The sequence below is a fragment of the Ursus maritimus genome, unplaced genomic scaffold (assembly GCF_017311325.1).
Source record: "Ursus maritimus isolate PB19 unplaced genomic scaffold, ASM1731132v1 scaffold_21, whole genome shotgun sequence".
Classification (NCBI taxonomy): domain Eukaryota; kingdom Metazoa; phylum Chordata; class Mammalia; order Carnivora; family Ursidae; genus Ursus; species Ursus maritimus.
This window is the reverse complement of record NW_024424564.1, coordinates 2,753,562-2,772,635: the sequence shown is the minus strand read 5'-3', so window position 1 is coordinate 2,772,635 and position 19,074 is coordinate 2,753,562. Positions and strand designations below refer to the sequence as shown.

Genomic DNA, 19,074 nt, shown 5'->3' with positions numbered 1-19,074 from the left:
TTTTTTTTTTTAACTGCTGGTGTATCCGCAGTATAACTTTCTTATTGATGTGTAATTTGCTATAAACCCAAATAACCAGTCTTTATTTTGTTGTTGCACTTTTGGATTACAAAGAATTAGACGTCCTTTGTTGGAAAAACTGTGTGGAGTTGAAAGTACTTCTTTAAAAAATTAAATCACTCTTTGTTTCATCAATAAATGAATTTTATAAAAAGCGGACAAGCATCTGTAACAAATTTTTATACCCTTCAAATATTCTGATCACTCTTTCCTTAGCAGTATGTGTGAATCGTAGTCAGTGTTGGTCCACAAGACCTAAAGACTTAATTTTTAGGTGTCTGTTGATAGAAATGATGGTTATAGGTTCTCTGGAGATTATAATAGAGAGAATGTATGTGCTTTAACTTTCCAAAGAGCCAAAAAGAGGAGCTCATCTTCAAACTTTTAACAGGTATCTCAACAGCAACCGAGTCACTTCAGTGGAACCTGGGTATTTTGACAATCTGGCCAACACACTCCTGGTGTTGAAGCTGAACAGGAACCGAATCTCAGCTGTCCCACCCAAGATGTTTAAACTGCCCCAGCTGCAACACCTGTAAGAAAGATGTTCTTTTAGTGCTTCTTTACCTCTAAACCCTTGGTGTCTGTTGCCTAAAATCCACAACGTGACCGAAGGAGTTTTGAAGCAAGGATGTGGCTCTCTTCCCACTGAGAACTGGAGTGGCCAAATTTCTGAATCGGAAAGAGCCTTCACAGTCCCCTAGTGCAAACTCCCGCCTGACAGGGCAGGTCGGACTGTTACTGAAGGAATGAACAGTGTCATCATGAACAGTCTCCACACAAAGGCATCATTGTGGCACTGGCGAAATCATGGTGACGCCCAGCAGCTGTGGTTTATGAAAATAATACCGACAACTCCAGGAGGTTCTGATGGCTGAAGTGGCTGCAGAGAGCTGTCTCGTTAATAGTGCTGGAATGACCTGTGAACAGGCTCCTCCAGTACAGTGGTTTTCAACCTTGGCTGTACATTATAGGCACTGGGGAGCTTTTAAAAATCCCAGTATCCAGGCCACACCCTAGACCAATTATATTGGAACCTCTGGGGGTAAGATCCAGGCTTCGGTAATTTTTAAAACTCTCCAGGTGATTGCAGTGTGCAACCAAGGTTGAAAATGACTGCCTTAAAGAGAAAGCATTGAACAGAAGAATAATCATGAGAGAGTAACCAGCTTTTGTAAGCAGAATAAGCTTGGCAGCCCTGCCCCTGAATAGACTCATGTTTTAACATAATATTCAGTATACTCACTCTGGGTAATTTAAAAACAAATGCACTGAGTAGGGGCGCCTGGGTGGCACAGCGGTTAAGCGTCTGCTTTCGGCTCAGGGCGTGATCCCGGCGTTCTGGGATCGAGCCCCACATCAGGCTCCTCTGCTATGAGCCTGCTTCTTCCTCTCCCACTCCCCCTGCTTGTGTTCCCTTTCTCGCTGGCTGTCTCTATCTCTGTCGAATAAATAAATAAAATCTTTAAAAAATAAAAATAAAAAAATAAAAAATACACTGAGTAGATAAGCATTTTAGAAATGAAAGTGTAGTCTAGTTTCAGTATTTCATTTTTCCAAAAATACATCACACATTTCAGGAAAATCCACTCCCTGCTAATAAATCAGAATTCTTCTCAATAAAAATGTTTAGAAATTTAAGACATTCTATGTAATTTAACACTGGTTGGTTTAACTATATTGTGGTAATGTCACATTTTATTACTACCTCCAGAATTTTGTCATATAAGCTGTTTAACTGTTATGTCCAATGCAGTGAACTGAACCGAAACAAGATTAAAAACGTAGATGGGCTCACGTTCCAAGGGCTCGGTGCTCTGAAGTCTCTGAAAATGCAAAGAAATGGAGTAACAAAACTTATGGATGGAGCATTTTGGGGGCTGAGCAACATGGAAATCTTGTAAGTGTGTCTTACCACAATTCCTGCTTAGGTAGTATGATCATGGAGTGCTCAGTGAGCACACAGTAGCTTTATTTGAAATCCTGTGTTAAAATCTCATAATTTACAGTCGTATAATTTAATACTACATTTTGTTTCAGGTAACATGACTGAGAATTTATAAACCCATGGTATTTTTTGCTGATGTCTTTATATAACAAAAGCTAAACATCTTGTAACAATAGGAATATGTAATAGGTTGTAATCATGTGTCTCCTTTGAAGAGACTAGATAATGAACTTTTGATCCTGCTTTTGATTCTTACTGTAAATGTAGGCAGCTGGACCATAACAACCTAACAGAGATTACCAAAGGCTGGCTTTATGGCTTGCTGATGCTGCAGGAACTTCATCTCAGCCAAAATGCCATCAACAGGATCAGCCCTGATGCCTGGGAGTTCTGCCAGAAACTCAGTGAGCTGTGAGTTGCCTTTTATTCTCCTCAGGTTTGAGAGCAGGGATCATGCCAGAGCATGAGCTTCTTACCACTGATCTGTGAAATTTTCATAACAAAGTTTCCAAGGTGACAGCTTTTTTCACATGCAACCTAGTCATATTTTTGTTGTGATAAGTTGAAGCCAACTGTGCTGTTTGAGTTCTAGGGCACACGGGCTAAATCAGTGATGGTTATTTTCAAATAAAGAGAATTTTTTTTAATTGCTAGGATTAGCAATAATGTTTACCTGAGTATTATTAAAAAGGCAGAGTGTTAAAATAAGGATTATTGTGGTTACATATATTGCTTGTTGTTTGAAAACAAATCATTGTGTTGAATTGGAAAATAAAGGCTATTATTTGTTTGGTTTTGTTTGGTTTGGTTTTGTTTTTACAGGGACCTAACTTTCAATCACTTATCGAGGTTGGATGATTCGAGCTTCCTGGGCCTAAGCTTACTAAATACACTGCACATTGGGAATAACAAAGTCAGCTACATTGCTGATTGTGCCTTCCGGGGGCTTTCCAGTTTAAAGACTTTGTAAGTTACACACTCTGCTCTCTGTGCATGAACCTAATTGGTTCCTAAATGTGCCCACTTTTCTCCAAACAGATTTCCTTTCTTGTGAAGGAACTATGTACAGCCTCAGAAGTAGTGTCTTAATCTTTCCCAGATCAGTTTGATTAAAATCAGTCCATTTCATCCATATGTGTTTCTTGGAGGGATTAAAAAGGACAATGATCAGATAGGTTTGGTGATTACACTTAGCCTTCTCAGGATCTCCAGGAAGTTGGTAACTGCTCAAAAGGGAAACGTTTTAAATCCATTGATTTTTCTTTATAAAAATGCAGGTTGGCAATTACCCAGAACAAAAAGATATACAAAGGACAGCAAAGGAAGATGCCTGTTTATCACGACAGTTATATCCAGACTTGATCTCTATCCTAAGAGGAAGAAGAGAGAGTTGAATTAGTTGACCTTTGAAAAAATCTTTGAAATGTTCATTTTAATGTCGTGCAATGGGCTTTTGGGTTTTGCACTGTCAGAGACTTTTGCTCTGTTCGCTCTTTGAAGCATTACATAATTGCAAGACATGCTGTGTGCTTTGGCCAACTCCTACTTGTGTGCTTGGAGCAGTGGTGTTAAAGTTTAATGTATTTTTCAGACTGTCCAGGTCTTTCAGAATTTAGTCATCTCGATAGAGGAATTAATAGGACAGAATCAACCATCCTGATTTTGGGCAAAAACTTAGTGTTGGGAGACAGAAAGAGTTTTCTATTGTTTTGAAAGGGGTGGAGATGATGTGGGGGATTATGAGGAATTTATTACTAATTACATGCCACCTGGGTGGTGATCTCAGCTTTCTGAGTATCTCTCTAAGGAGAACGCTTGTATCTTTTGTTAAGTACCTGGTACTAGTTTCAGTAACGTTTCTTCTTATAATTAGGGATCTGAAGAACAATGAGATTTCCTGGACTATTGAAGACATGAACGGTGCTTTCTCTGGGCTTGACAAACTGAGACGGCTGTGAGTAGGATTTTCTTCATGGTTGCCTCCCTGTCTGACCCATACCCCTTGAAGTCCATTCTGCAGGTTGAGATTTGAGAGAATTTAGAACTAGAGGCTGAATCTGGTTGCTTCCCTTGGTCATCTCCCCAAATGAGTGTTGTGATACAAGATGGGTATTAATTAGTTTTTCTTCCTTGGTATGGTGGTTTTATTCAACACTTTGGTGAGTTGTGACTTATTTTAATATCTAGACAAGAATTATAAATTCTTTTGAGTGCTTAGAATCTTGGGATTATCATAGTGTAAAAGGACACTTCCTAATTTCACCATTTTGAAACTTTCAGTGTTGCATTCAGCTTGCAGGAACCTTTAAGTGACGTGATCCAGTGTCCACTGATAAGACTGCAGTGGGTTCCAAGCAGTACAGGCGAAAAACATGCTTCTTTTCAGCCTTCAAGTGGCCTTGTAGATGGCCAGATCCTGTCTTTTTAGTTTTCAAGTTGAGTTCCATATAGCCCTAAATTTCCGTGGATGATGAAAGTATCCATGGGGAGGGAGGGTAAGAAGATCTCCACTATTATCTGTTTCACTAATTATAGTTCTGAGACCATTTACCTGGAAGGAAGTTTCTACCTCTTCCTAAGAAGACTTTGAAAATCACAGCTTTAATTTAACTGCCAGAGTAACTTACTGAATACCTATATTTGCCAGGTTCTCTGTTGAATGCTTTGAGACCGTGCTGAACTATATTACTGAAATAGATGGCATGAGTACATTTGTACAGGATATATCGTTTAATTGAAGAAAATAGAATTATTCACAATGATTTTTTTCTACAATGATTTTTAAAGCTTTTTTTTTTTTTTTTTAAGATTTTATTTATTTATTTGACAGAGACAGCGAGAGAGGGAACACAGGCAGGGGGAGTGGGAGAGGGAGAAGCAGGCTCTCCTCTGAGCAGGGAGCCCAATGTGGGGCTCAATCCCAGGACCTTGGGATCATGACCCGAGCCGAAGGCAGATGCTTAACGACTGAGCCACCCAGGCACCCCTAAAAGAGATTCTTTTCATGAGAATTCCACCCCCAAATGGCTTTATTCCAATGTAACTTTTTTTTTTTCTCCCCTCAGAATACTCCAGGGAAACCGGATTCGATCTATTACCAAAAAAGCCTTTACCGGTTTGGACGCATTAGAACATCTGTGAGTGACTGGAATTTAGTTACCCTAAAGGAGTCTAAGATGCTTGTCTATTTATGTGTCATGAAAGATAAACTAGAATGTAATTTTGTTGGCATTCTTTCTGTATCATAAAGTATATTTACATATTTACATATCTGCTTATCCTGTTTATCTACGTATCTATATATGGAAGTATATAGTTATACATTTTCCTTTGCATTTGAGGACATCACTATACATTATTGGGTTTTCTTTGAGTTATTTTTCTTAAGTAGTGATATATTTAATTTTCAAAAACCTACCATTTATTGTGCACTTACTATACATCAGGCATTATGCCAGGTATTTATATATAGTCTCATTTAATCCTCACAAGAAAATTATTCAATAGCTCCTGTTACCTTTATTTTTAAGTAAAGAAGTAGAGGTTCTGAGTATCCATTGATTCCATTGAACAGTTAATGCAACAGTTATGGTGATTTGCATTTTAAAGATTAAAAAAGCAGTTCCCTGTGGTCCTTAGGAGTGACGTTAGGAGGGTAGTGACACTACTTTGAGACTTTTATTAGTTTGTCATTGCTGTTGTTTAATTATAAAACATACAACCTGTTTTTCCACCATTGTTCTTTCTCTTCTTCGGTTTTGCTACCAGTCCATCAGCTCACAGTTGCCCAAGGCAGGACTCACCCAGGGCTGCCTCTACTGTCCTCGTCCCTGTGTCTCACTAGCTCTTATCTTCACAGTCTCTGCGCCAACCCCTCTTAGTAACTGCTGGCACACATTTTTAAAATGACGTTTAGGGGTGCAGATATTTCCAGCCACTAGGAGGGCAAGCTAGCTAGTCTTGATAGCAGTCAAAACCTGCATGAGCACTGACTCAACTAGCTTCTTAGAACCATGGGAATATTTGCACTTGTACAGCAAAAGTACCAAGTGACCTAAAATATCTCTACTCTATTAGGGAATGTTTTTAGCCAAAAGTTTTAATATCTATCAACTTGGACAAAAGAAGTTCAGAACACATTTGGGCAAACCCCTGTTTGCACTGTGTGTTGAGAGAGACGATTTCGCCGTTATCTGTAGCCACCTTGTTGTCTTGTGACTCACTTATTAGTTTGAGGGAGGTTTGGATTGCTAGCCACACTGACAGAAGCAGTTCAGGCTGGAGCAGGATGATTCCGCAAAGCAGAATTTGGAAGGGCGGACCAGTGTTGCTGGACTTCTTGAAACAAATTATTTTCAAAGGAAAACTAGCCAAAGGGTTTGTCATCTGACCCATTCCATTTCTGGGAAAGTGGAATTAGTGGATCAGTGGAGTATTAACCTCTGCTTCAGTTTTCGAAAGCTTCTTGACTCTCCCAGCCTCTCTCTCTGCCCATGTTTGGTACCTTCACTCTGTCCTCTGTTGCCCCTCATCTCATTCAAAATCGTTTTTGTATACTCTGACCCCATAAAGAAAAACAGTAGTAGTCATTGTGGAGAGTGCTTTAATTCAAACTGCTTGTAAGCACTAGTTAAAAATAAAGCCAGCCTAGAATATTCTCTGGTTTTATAAATGACCCATCCAAAGTGTGTTTTAGCAAGTACGTCTTGTCTGAACGCCTTATTGTCTCTACGAGTGAGTTGTGTGTGGCAGAATGGCTACTGACCAAGAGCATAGGTTCTGAAATGGAAAATAATTGAGTTCACATCTTATCTGCCCCCTCTCATGCTGAACAAGGTAGTAAAACCATCTTCTTTTGGGTTGCTGTGAGGAATAAATGTAATACTAAGTAAATGTAAATCATTTAACCCAGTGCATGTCATAGAAAGTATTTTATACATGACGGGTTTTTTAAAAAACATAACTATGAGAAATTTTCTTGTGTGTTTAAAAGTTACTATTGGTGGGGCACCTGGGTAGCACAGTCGTTAAGCGTCTGCCTTCGGCTCAGGGCGTGATCCCGGCGTTCCAGGATCGAGTCCCACATCGGGCTCCTCCGCTGGGAGCCTGCTTCTTCCTCTCCCGCTCCCCCTGCTTGTGTTCCCTCTCTCGCTGGCTGTCTCTCTGTTGAATAAATAAATAAAATCTTTAAAAAAAAAAAAAAGTTACTATTGGTTACGAATTTGAATATTGAGAAACACAATAAAATAATACAGCAGAATAAACCATAAGACTACAATAAAAAAAAAATACAGCAGAGCAGCTTAGGTCCTCATGAGCCAAATAACCTGGACATGATGATATGAAGCAATCTTTTCTACTATAACAGACTCTGCCTCTGATACAAATATTCATGTTCTTTGATCCAAGCTTCCTAATGGGTTTTCTGGAGTTGCCCGGTTGGTGCGTTTCAGCACATGGAGTAGTTTTGTGCATGGGGTAGGCAGTTTGGGCCCAGCTTTTGCCTGAGGCATGTAGTGACCATAATTCGCTCTAATGTATTTGATTTTGTTTTTTTCAGAGACCTGAGTGACAACGCAATCATGTCATTACAAGGCAATGCATTTTCACAAATGAAGAAACTTCAGCAATTGTAAGCTTTCTTTTTCTTTCCAAGAGTTTCAAATGAAACATGGTATCAGGGGAGCTGTCAGGGGCATGTCAGCCTAGATCACGTGTCTATAAAAAGTAGCTAGTGCGTTCTTAGCATTCCTTAATTTTTATACCAGAAAGCAAAGGGAGTTGGCAGTTTGTTCCCTTTGTTGAGAAGAGGAGTTTCTTTTGTTTCTGTTATGAATTTGCGATTTAAAATTGTGGGACCTAATGTAGTGCACGTCCTGATCGGTTCATGGTAGCAGGTCTTCAGGAGTGAGGTGTTTGCGATGTATCAGCACTTCTCCCTCAGGTCAATAAGAACAACATGGTGCTAATACATTTCATACATTTTAAGATGAACCAGAGAATATTTATTGCATGGGGGGTGTGTATTTGGTTTCCACATTCACTGCTTTGTTAATATTTACTTGAGTTACTTTACTTGTAGAATCTGCATTTCATATAAAACAAATTGAACGTAATTACTCTCCTCAGGCATTTAAATACATCAAGCCTTTTGTGCGATTGCCAACTAAAATGGCTCCCACAGTGGGTGGCGGAAAACAACTTTCAGAGCTTTGTAAATGCCAGTTGCGCCCATCCTCAGCTGCTAAAAGGACGAAGTATTTTTGCTGTTAGCCCAGATGGCTTTGTGTGTGGTGAGTGTGACTGTTGCCTCTGCCTTCATTCTTCTGTTTTTTCCTCCAACGAATGGTCTTAAATAAGCTTATGTTGTCTTAATGAAGCTTTTATTTCTGTTGAGGTAAAGGAAAATGGATCTATAGTGTGCTGATGATTTTAATGGTACAGATGAGAAAGAGTTTCCTTAAATGTCTTTGTTTGGACATCAGGGGGGTTTGGTGGAACGAAGATGTTGGATCTTGGGAGAACTGATGGGCAGTCACAGCGCTCCCTCTTCCCTAAATCTCAGTGTCTGCGTCTGCGAAGTGGGAAGTCTGCTGACTGCCCTTCCCAGTTCCGGGCTTGTGGAAAGGCAGAGCTAACCCCGCTATCAGTGCTGCGGTTTGGGGTACAAAGGGAAAATTATCAGCTCGTGATTTACAGGCTGCTGAAAATTTTGCTCCTGCTGGTTAACAAGTAATAGAAACTGAATTTATTATCAGTCAGCATAAGTTCCATTGTTTTAGTATCTGAGAATCTCAGTGCTAGAAATCTCACACCTCGCATAGCTAGTCAGCAGATGTGGATCAAAACCCCAGGTTCTCATCTCCCTGGTACTACACTACAGTGCTGTTTACTATTCACTGCCGCGGAGACCTTTGTAAAAATAAATGCGCATATAGAACACAAAATCAAAGTTTGCTTAAATTTTAGCATGTGTGTTAAGATATTACAGAACCTAATTTTACATTGGCCTTTAAAAATTTATTTGAAACTGCTTTGCCTACGATTGTTTAGTCAAGTACAAGAAAAATATATTTTTTTAGGTTGCAGCATTAAACTGTGCCAATGGTTTCTGGAAATAAAACGTCTGATGTAGCTTTTGGGTCTAAATAAGCTTTTGGCATTCATCTGCAAGGGCCTGAGCCATGCCTTTCCCATGGTGCTTATTTCGCAGTTCTCTAGTCCCAAGATAAGAACTCTCTATTATTTGGAGAGGATACCATATATATATGGCATCCTTAAACTTTTCTTTCAGTCCCTCCATTGCAAATCTGAACATTGGTTTATCAGACGAGAATTTTAGAATAATCATACAGAAGAAGAAACCATTTTAATGACAACATGGTATTGGAAGTGAGAAGCATTGGAGTTCCCAGAGCATTCCCAAAGCCTATTGGTTCACATGCATACACACACACACACACACACACACACACACACGCATACGCTTGCAGACATGCAGGTTCCTTTTTCCAGAGCACCCAGACAATACATTTTGGTAGATATAAGCTGTTTCCTTCTGGGTTTAGACCATTTCCAAGAAACTGCAGTTCGAAAAAGGTAACTTTTCCAAAAAGTAACAGAGAGCTAAAAATAACTGTTAGGAATGAAAGAGTTGCCCAGCTCCAGTTATCATGTAGCTCTGACGGTGGAGCACAGTGTCCTGACTGATTGTCCACCCTCAACCCCAGGCTGAAACCAGGGTCTCACAGGGAGTTGGAGAGATGGTTTTTCTTTTGCTACAGGATTATTTATTTCAACTCTGTTTAAAAATTACTGCTCTTTAATACAGGTTCTGTTTTTGGTAAATGGGGTGTTAATTGTTGTCTTTAGTGATATTGATTTCTTAATTTTGCTGCTGCTTGTTTGTGGATAACATGGGAAAAATTGCAGTTCCTACTAGTAGCATTTAAAGATGATCCATGAGCCTAGAAGTTTCTTACCTGATTTCTTCTTGTATTTATATTAAAAAAAAAAAAAGCATAAAGGGCCTAGGATAAACTATATTCCAAAATTATAGTCTCCCCTCAGTTAATGATTAATAAATAGGTGTCAGTCTCTATTTGAAGTGAACACATTAGTTTATAAACACTCTCCCAGGCCATCATTTCAACATGAGGACTGTTAGTTCATCTGTGAAACATACACAAAGGGTAAAACCCAAGCCCTCACTTGTTTTGAGTTTCTTGCTATTAAAAACTGAGTAGCGTTTGGACTCTCAAGCCTTAAAATTGTTCTGTTTCCTCCTCTCCATCTTGAACAGATGATTTTCCTAAACCCCAGATCACTGTTCAGCCAGAAACGCAGTCGGCAATAAAAGGTTCCAATTTGAGTTTTATCTGCTCGGCTGCCAGCAGCAGTGACTCCCCAATGACTTTTGCTTGGAAAAAAGACAATGAGCTACTGCACGATGCCGAAATGGAAAACTACGCGCACCTGCGGGCCCAAGGTGGCGAGGTGATGGAGTACACAACCATCCTCCGGCTCCGCAATGTGGAGTTCAGCAGCGAAGGGAAATACCAGTGTGTCATCTCCAATCACTTCGGCTCCTCCTACTCTGTCAAAGCCAAGCTTACAGTAAACAGTATGTGATCTAACTTTTCCATTTGCATTTAAAGACACCTTTTAGATTGGGTTTGCTCTCTTTCTCTTATTCCTAACCCTGTGTTCTGTTCATAGTCCCCACCTCACCCTTCCTTTCTCTACCTCTCATTCCACAAAACTAAGATTCATGGTATCTACGTGAGCAGTGAGCAATTATTGCATTGAGGACCCTATCATGGTGGGTAGCACAGAGAGGAACCATACAAGGGCTGTGCTCTTTGGGAGTTCACAATAAATTAGTCTGATGTGAGAGGCCATGAACTATAGCTTTACAGCACCCCACCTTTCATTCAGAGAGCTGGGTTTGAATCCTGCCTCCTGCTTACAGCTGTGTGACTCTTATTAAGTTACTTAACCTTCCTGTGCCTCCATTTCCACATCTTTCTATTAGGAACAATAGTACCTACCTTACAGAGATATGATAATTAGATAAAATAATTGGTGTAAAAGACTTAGTCTGGAATACAATGAATGCTCACCAAATGCAGTAAGTATGAGCTGCTTTTAATAAAAATATATAATTGTTTGTTTTGTGTGACCCGAATGTATTTTTTTATGACAGGAACCTTACCACTGTATTATTTAATCATTTGTACCTTCCATGGCAGAAGATTTTTGTACATGATTCATTAATGCATTCATTCTACAAAAGCTTGCTAAGGCCTGACGCATAGAACAATTTTGAGTTTAAAACTGTAGGACAAAACACATATCTAAAGTCATAGAATGTCAGAGCCAGGAGGGACTTAAAAAAAAAAAAAGATAATGATGAAGTGAGTGGTCAGGGTACAAAGAGATTAATTGATTTGCCCAAGATCTCACAGATAATTACTGAGGAAACTAAAAAGTAACTGGAAAATAGGAGAAAGACCTTCAGTCTGTGCAGGAGGTGACCTGTGTCTCGGCCTGACTTCATCATTTCTGTACCTGTGTGTAACCTTGAGGGGATCTCTTCGTCTCAACTTCAGATTCCTTGTCTTACAATCAGAAATAACCCCAGCCTGACTATGGCAGGGGCATTTGTAAGTATATATTTAAAAAAAAAAAAAAACTCAGAATGAAAACGAGCCTCTAAAACTCCATAGCGCTAAAGCCCACATGCTTTATCTGATTTCAGTGCTTCCTTCCTTCACCAAGACCCCCATGGACCTTACCATCCGCGCCGGGGCCATGGCACGCTTGGAGTGCGCTGCCCTGGGACATCCAGCCCCGCAGATAGCCTGGCAGAAGGATGGGGGCACAGACTTCCCTGCCGCGAGGGAGAGACGCATGCATGTTATGCCTGAGGACGACGTGTTCTTTATCGTGGATGTGAAGATAGAGGACATCGGCGTTTACAGCTGCACGGCTCAGAACAGCGCAGGAAGCATTTCTGCAAATGCAACTCTGACTGTCCTAGGTAACTGGCTGTTGTCAGATTCTGTGATAGAAAGTAAAGGTACTAGCTCACCCAAAGGCCCTAAGTGTCAGAAGTTGTAGGGGTGACGCTGCCCTTCCCTGGAGAGAGAGAACGGATGGCTTCTCAGCAGCTTTGAAGCCGGGAGTGCATTACATCTTAAGGTCTGCGGCCAGTGAGATGAATCTGCTTCGTCTGTTCTGAGAGGCAGGGAAAAGTAAATGCTTTGTCACCTCCCTTTTTGCATAGGGATCACCTTCCTCTGCTCTGCTCTTCCCATCGCACAGGCTCTATCAGGAGTCTTCACACTATAAAGCACATACAAGAAAACAAAACATGTGAGCAGATTGGGAAAAATCTACTCTCTTTTCTCGGCCTACCCTACCATTCTGGAAATCAGAGTTTGTCTTTTATCTTTTGCCTGAATAGGACCTTTAAAAGAAAAAAATAGTGAACCTGTTAATCATACATGTATCTTTGAAAGAGTTGAGCAGAGTAACCTATGAACACCAAATAATAAAAGTACTTTCAGAATTTATGTACAGGTTTGGACATCTAGCACTAGAAAGTTTCCCTTTAAAAATTTAAACATTCTTTTTTCATCCATCAGCATACCCCCATGCTTGAAATTACTTTTATACATATTCAATTTCTAAAAAACGTCTGGAATGTTTTGCATTGCCCCTCTTCCACCACTCCCAATCTTGTCAAGAGTGAGAGAGATTGAGGTTTAAAAATTAGTAAACATAATCCTTAACAGGTGTTCTAATAAATGACAGGCAACTAATGAAATGAAATTCTGAATGTTGTATACGTGTTTAGGCTCTTAAAGAAGTTGTGGAAGAATATGATGGTAGGTTCCAATTTTAGTAGATTCAAGTGGTAGGTCTTACAGTATGCAAAACCTAATTTCATTTAGGAGATTCAAAACATAACTTGTCATTTCAGAAACACCATCATTTTTGCGGCCCCTGTTGGACCGAACCGTAACCAAGGGAGAAACCGCGGTCCTGCAGTGCATTGCTGGAGGCAGCCCTCCTCCCAGATTGAACTGGACCAAGGATGACAGCCCCTTGGTGGTCACCGAAAGGCACTTTTTTGCAGCAGGCAATCAGCTGCTGATCATTGTGGACTCTGATGTCAATGATGCCGGGAAATACACGTGTGAAATGTCCAACACCCTCGGCACTGAGAGAGGCAACGTGCGCCTCAGCGTGATCCCCACTCCCACCTGTGACTCCCCTCAGATGACCGCCTCGTCATTAGATGATGACGGATGGGCCACCGTGGGTGTCGTGATCATAGCAGTGGTTTGCTGTGTGGTGGGCACGTCGCTCGTGTGGGTGGTCATCATATACCACACAAGGCGGAGGAACGAAGATTGCAGCATTACCAACACAGGTGTGTAAACAGAAGCTTGGCACGGAGTGCCGTAGTCATGTGTGTTTGTGGTCCTGTGGTGATTTTCCTCCAGAATATGTGTCTCATAGCCCGAGGCCAAGTCAGAAGGGTGACTCATTTGTTTCAAGCTGCAGGAATATATGGTTAGCTAGAAATAACACCCCAGCCCAAAATAAAGCTGATGTTTAAAGATTAACCCTTTTTGTTAAAACCTCATCAGAATATGCTGTTGGCTGTGAGATACAGTCTCGCTCCTTCACACAGAGGTGATGGAGAACAGGAGCAGTCCTTCACTTACGCGGTTTACGCTCTGACGTAGTTCTCTCTCTCGTCACGTGTGTGCCCGTGTGCATATGCGTGTGCAGGCGTCTGGGGGGATTCTGTTACTAGTGGGAGCAGGCTGTGACTTGCCTACTAGGTGCAAACTCCTATATTGATACATGTTAAGTGGGAAATATGGCAGAATTCAAGTTTAATTCAAAAGCTTAGATACTGCCCCACGAAAATTCCCAAGGCTTTATCTTTTGAAACATCTGTTTTTGAGATTGGGGAGGGGCATCCTATAGAAGATAAAATAGAGGATTGATTTGGGCTTCCCAGAGCGGCAGAGCCCTCATCTTCCTTACCTGAAGACGAGACAGTCAACGTGGGTTTTCAGGGGTAGATGTACTTGATTTGTACGGAAACCACACAGTATATACAGTTCATCGGGGAAGGCTGTGGGGTACGTATGGTCGTTCTTGGTTAACAGAATGCTGTTGTTGGATTATAGATGAGACCAACTTGCCGGCAGATATCCCTAGTTATCTGTCATCTCAGGGAACCTTAGCCGACAGACAGGATGGGTACATCTCCTCAGAAAGTGGAAGCCACCACCAGTTCGTCACGTCTTCAGGAGGCGGGTTTTTCTTACCCCAACATGACAGCAATGGTAAGTGTTTAAAATGAACACAGGCTGTCGTTGTTTTGAAATAATCTAGTGGAAGGCTCAAATACAGGATCAATTTTCACAAGCAATCGATACATTCATATATTGAGGAACTGGCCCAAGATCACTGGCAAAGCTGAAATTAAATACTATTATGCCTTTTTCTTACATACCAGAAAAATCTTTGTTTCTGATAATAAGAGAAGACAAGTAGGAGAATTAAAGTTTAATTTCTCCATGCAATGTGATACTTTCTTTACGTTACAAATGTTCTTTGGCCCTGAATGTTCTCCTTTCTTAAATGACATTAACTGGTTTCATATATGGTCTAAAAAGTCAAACGATTTAAAATTCTATTAGAGAAATCAAATTCGAACTCGTGCTTTAAGAACTGCATGGTTTTAAGAATAATCATGGAGGCACCATAATACACGCATACAGGCTTGGTTCAAGACCCACTTCTGACACTTACTCCCTGTGTATCCTTGGGCAGTTACATAGCACTTCCTTCTTAGGTTGTTGTGAAATTAAATACAATGATGTTGGAAAACTGCATGGTGCTTGGCACATAGTAAGGGCTCCAAAAGAAGAAACTATTGGCATTCTTTTCAAACATTTTACCATCTTTTCCCACAAACATTTACTGACTATCTGCTCTTGGTGGACCCCGTAGTTGAGAGAGAACAGTATTTGTTTTCAGTCTCTTAGTGTAGGCAGTGGTGAGATGAAAATTGCAACAAATAGTCACAAAGTGCTTGGCAAGGCAGTGACGGAGGGGATAGAGAGAGAAGATTTGCACGTACAGGTGGGTGTTCTGGTTAGACTCATTTGGGTGCAACCTTGTTCAAAGGTAGCAGGGTTTACTGAAAAGACATTTAGGCAAGTTTAAAACGACAGAACTGGAACATGATAATGTTGTGCGTCTTTTATGCTGGGGCTGGCAATCATGTGCTGTGAGCAGCTCTGGGGGCTACAGCCCTAGTGATCACGTGTTGCACAGTCTTTTCTGAGACTGACCAGTTCCTGCTTCCCAAGCACATGGCCCGTCACGGCATCTCTCCGCTGCAGTACGTCTCTTGTCCTTCAACTGCGGTGGCCACTCCTAACTGGCATGTCATTTCTGGGTTGTTTGGCTCAGATACTCACAATAGCGGTTTTTGTTTTTTGGTTTGGTTTGGTTTGGTTTGGTTTGTCTGAGCTCATTTTTGAGCTGAGCGTTCAGAGCTGATGTGTTAAATACCACCTCTGGTCCTGCTCATCTGACTTTCTGGAGGAAGGGGCAGTGCTGATGGCATTGTGTGTTCCGGACCATGGCTGCTTTGGCTGCAGTGTGCATCTACAGATCAGTTTCTCTTGGAAGCCACTGGGGGCCGCGCCCAGGGGAACACATCCAGTACGATGGTTCATCAAGTCCTCTCTCTGTAAGATGGCACAGATTTAGTCAGTTACTGTTCCGTAGGCCTCGGTAAATGTTTTAAAACCCTACGATAAATTTCTCCAGTTTTTTCTTTTATATGCTTTTCTATCCAAAATTTTTATTTATATGTGTAGAAAATCCCCAAAGTGGAGAGAATGTTGAAGGGTACTTAAATCAAATTCATTCAGTGACTGAGGTGTCTGTTTTAAAGGGACATGCCATATTGACAATAGTAGTGAAGCCGACGTGGAAGTTGCCACGGATCCATTCCTTTGTCCCTTTTTGGGGTCCTCAGGCCCTGTGTATTTGAAGGGGAATGTGTACGGCTCAGATCCATTTGAAGCCTATCATACAGGTATGTGGTTTTCTTACCTGAGTTCTGTTCTGTTTCTTGGAGAGACCTTCGGAAGCGCTAACTCTGTCTCTTTCTGATATTATCCCCAAATTTGAAAGGTTGTGGTCCTGACCTGAGAACAGCCTTAATGGACCACTGTGAGCCCAGTTACATAAAGAAGAAGGAGTGCTACCCATGCCCTTATCCTTCAGAAGAATCTTGTGAACAGAGTGTCAGTGACATAGGATGGCCTTCACATGTGAGGAAATTAATCAACTCTACTTACTCTCAAAATGAAGGACCTGGAATGAAAAGTTTGTGTCTAAACAAGTCCTCTTTAGATTTTAGCCCAAGTCCAGAGCCAGCACCAGTTACTTCAAGTAATTCTTACATGGGTAAGTTTATTAAATTATTAGACACTTTGACTCAGGACACCTATTCCAAGTTACATATGGGAAAGCAATGAGTCTCAAATGCCAAATTTGTGAAAAATGTTTTGTTTTTGTTTTTGTTTTTAATGTTGTCAGGACATGCTGTGAGTTAGTATGTGTGTTCCTAAAGGCAAAGTCAGACATGGGGGATTTTACTTGATTATGTGTTTAATCCGTAACTAAGCCTTAGGAGCTTTCTGGTTAACTCTGTGTGTGGCATCATCTAGGAGACAAGTTTGGGGAGTGACATAGGAGCTCCATTTGTCAGCCATGTGGAAAAAGTGGTTTTGGGCCACAGCAGCTTTTGGGGTGGAGTTGTATGCGCTGAATGATTGTGGTTTGGGATGTCTGATGGGTCACCCTTTGACCACAGTCAAAGAAAGGGTGGACAGCGTGCCCCTGGCAACAACTGCTTGTCAGCCAAGCTGGACTGCTTGGTGGAGGAGACCGCCAGAGCCTTAAGGCATAAGTTGGTGGTGGTAGACACTGGCTAGCGCCAAGACTCATTTGTGAATTTTTTTGTCTAGTGCGTGGGGACAGTGGATGGAAGAACTGAGATCATCTTTTCACTGAATGGAGATATGGGAAAATGAACCACAAATTGTCTTGTTTTTTAAAAAAAAAAAAAAAAAAGAATTTTAAAATATTTTACCCAGCTTTTAGGAAATTTTATGTTTTATGTTTATTCCTTTTTTAAAAAAATGAAAATATCTTTTATATGACTGTGACAAGAATTTGACTCAGTTAAATATTATTTTGCCAGTAAAGAAGAAAAGGCAAGGCATAAGGATTATTTTGAAAGAAACTTTCCATATCCAGGCATAATTTACTTGTAACCAATAATCCAGATCTGCTTCATAGAGAATTGTGGACTGTCAAGAACTGAAGCCAGGATTTGGAAGAAATTATATTAGGGAACTTCATTGCCCAATGATTAATATTACTGTAGGTGAGGAAATGTGATCAAGAATGGACATACGTATTCATTCCCCAGCGCCATTCTGTAAGTTCTCTCTCCGTAACACAGATGCACATATATCTGATACCATAAACGACTTGTAGAAAACACTTGTGCTTACGGACTAAGATGCTCCTTCATTTGAAATGTGTTTTGATTTAAATGCGAGCCAAAGGACCCATATGCTCAAGGGGTTTCTTTCTTTCAGGAACATTTGGAAAGCCTCTGAAGAGAGCTCATCTGGATGCGTTTTCAAGCTTTGGACCGCCAGTAGATTGTCAGCCAAGAGCCTTTCACCTGAAAGCTCGTTCTTCCCCAGACTTGGACTCTGAGTCAGAGGAATATGGGAAAGAAAGGACAGATTTTCAGCAAGAAAATCACACGTGTACTTATAAACAGACCTTAGAAAACCACAGGACTCCACATTTTCAGTCTTATGACTTGGACACATAGACCGAATGGGAGCAAAGAAGAGCTCGAACATACTACCTCAAGTGGACTTTTATTTAAAAGAGAGAATCCTATGTTTTTAAGTGGAGTTATGAATTTTAAAAGGATAAAATGTCTTATTTATACAGATGGACCAAAATTACAAAACGTTATAAAAAATTTTATACTGGGAGTAACTTTCATATAAGAATACCTTTTTAAACTATTTTAACTTTGTTTTATGCAAAAAAAAAATCTTATGTAAATTAATGGTATGAATCCATGACTATTTTATGTATTTTTATAATGCCAGATTTCTTTTTATTGAAAATGAGTACTAAAGCATTTTAAATAATACCTGTCTTGTACCCTTTTTGAATAGAGTTCACTTAATTTTATTTTGCACATTGCATTTAATAAAATGTGTCATTTTGATCCCAAGCCCCATCTATATGATTACAGTTTTTATTGTTTTCAACATATTTTAGGCTTAATAATTTTACATTATCATGTCTCAAATGGATGGAAATTATACTCAGTACATTAAAATATGAGCGAAAAATGACCATTCTGCCTATCACACAGTTGAGGTAATACGGACTCAAATCAGATTAGTGTATGTGAAAGCACATTGTAAATGAAAAAGAGCGCCAAAGATTTGGGGTATATTAATTTATCCCTAACTTTACAAATGAAAAAGATTTGTTGGTATAGTCTGGTATAATGCAGTACAGCCACCATTGCTTAAGTCTCTGTACAAGCCATGTTTCTTTAATTATAATAATGCCTTATGTGGTCTAATGCCTTTTGCTTTTCCAAATAGTTTCACATTTACCATCCCTTTAATTACAACAAGAGCGTGGTTTGTTGCACATTTCTATAGTTAAAATGGCTATAATATAGGTGGATTTTCATCCACTGTTCCAGGTGATGATGGGATGTTGATGGAATTCTTGGATATTCTTACTGATTTCCTGCTGGATGAGCAGTTCTAATAGAAAAGGTACTTTTAAACTATTCTGCAATATTCTTTAAGAATTAAAATATGTTTCTAATTTGGTCATCCTGTTCTACGAGTTAAAAACTAAGCATCAAATCTGTTATTTAAAGTATTTGTTTTAGACAGTAT

General features: G+C 40.2%; 1 protein-coding gene across 2 annotated transcripts in view; it reads left to right on the top strand.

Annotated features, from left to right (window-relative positions):
* LRIG3 (leucine rich repeats and immunoglobulin like domains 3) overlaps positions 1 to 18,380 on the top strand; it is a 49,863-nt gene extending 31,483 nt beyond the window's left edge. Inside the window, exons 5-19 of one of the 2 annotated variants that reach the window (XM_040637208.1) lie at positions 452 to 595; positions 1,817 to 1,960; positions 2,276 to 2,419; positions 2,831 to 2,974; positions 3,882 to 3,962; positions 5,074 to 5,145; positions 7,569 to 7,640; positions 8,138 to 8,301; positions 10,311 to 10,631; positions 11,769 to 12,050; positions 12,996 to 13,448; positions 14,221 to 14,379; positions 16,089 to 16,148; positions 16,247 to 16,522; positions 17,725 to 18,380. In XM_040637208.1, coding sequence (XP_040493142.1) covers positions 452 to 595; positions 1,817 to 1,960; positions 2,276 to 2,419; positions 2,831 to 2,974; positions 3,882 to 3,962; positions 5,074 to 5,145; positions 7,569 to 7,640; positions 8,138 to 8,301; positions 10,311 to 10,631; positions 11,769 to 12,050; positions 12,996 to 13,448; positions 14,221 to 14,379; positions 16,089 to 16,148; positions 16,247 to 16,522; positions 17,725 to 17,969 — 2,761 coding nt within the window. In that variant the 3' untranslated portion in view covers positions 17,970 to 18,380. Of the gene's footprint in view, positions 1 to 451; positions 596 to 1,816; positions 1,961 to 2,275; positions 2,420 to 2,830; positions 2,975 to 3,881; positions 3,963 to 5,073; positions 5,146 to 7,568; positions 7,641 to 8,137; positions 8,302 to 10,310; positions 10,632 to 11,768; positions 12,051 to 12,995; positions 13,449 to 14,220; positions 14,380 to 16,004; positions 16,149 to 16,246; positions 16,523 to 17,724 lie in introns of both variants that reach the window. The other variant, XM_040637207.1, reaches the window with a different exon arrangement.
* The last annotated feature ends 694 nt before the right edge of the window (positions 18,381 to 19,074 follow it).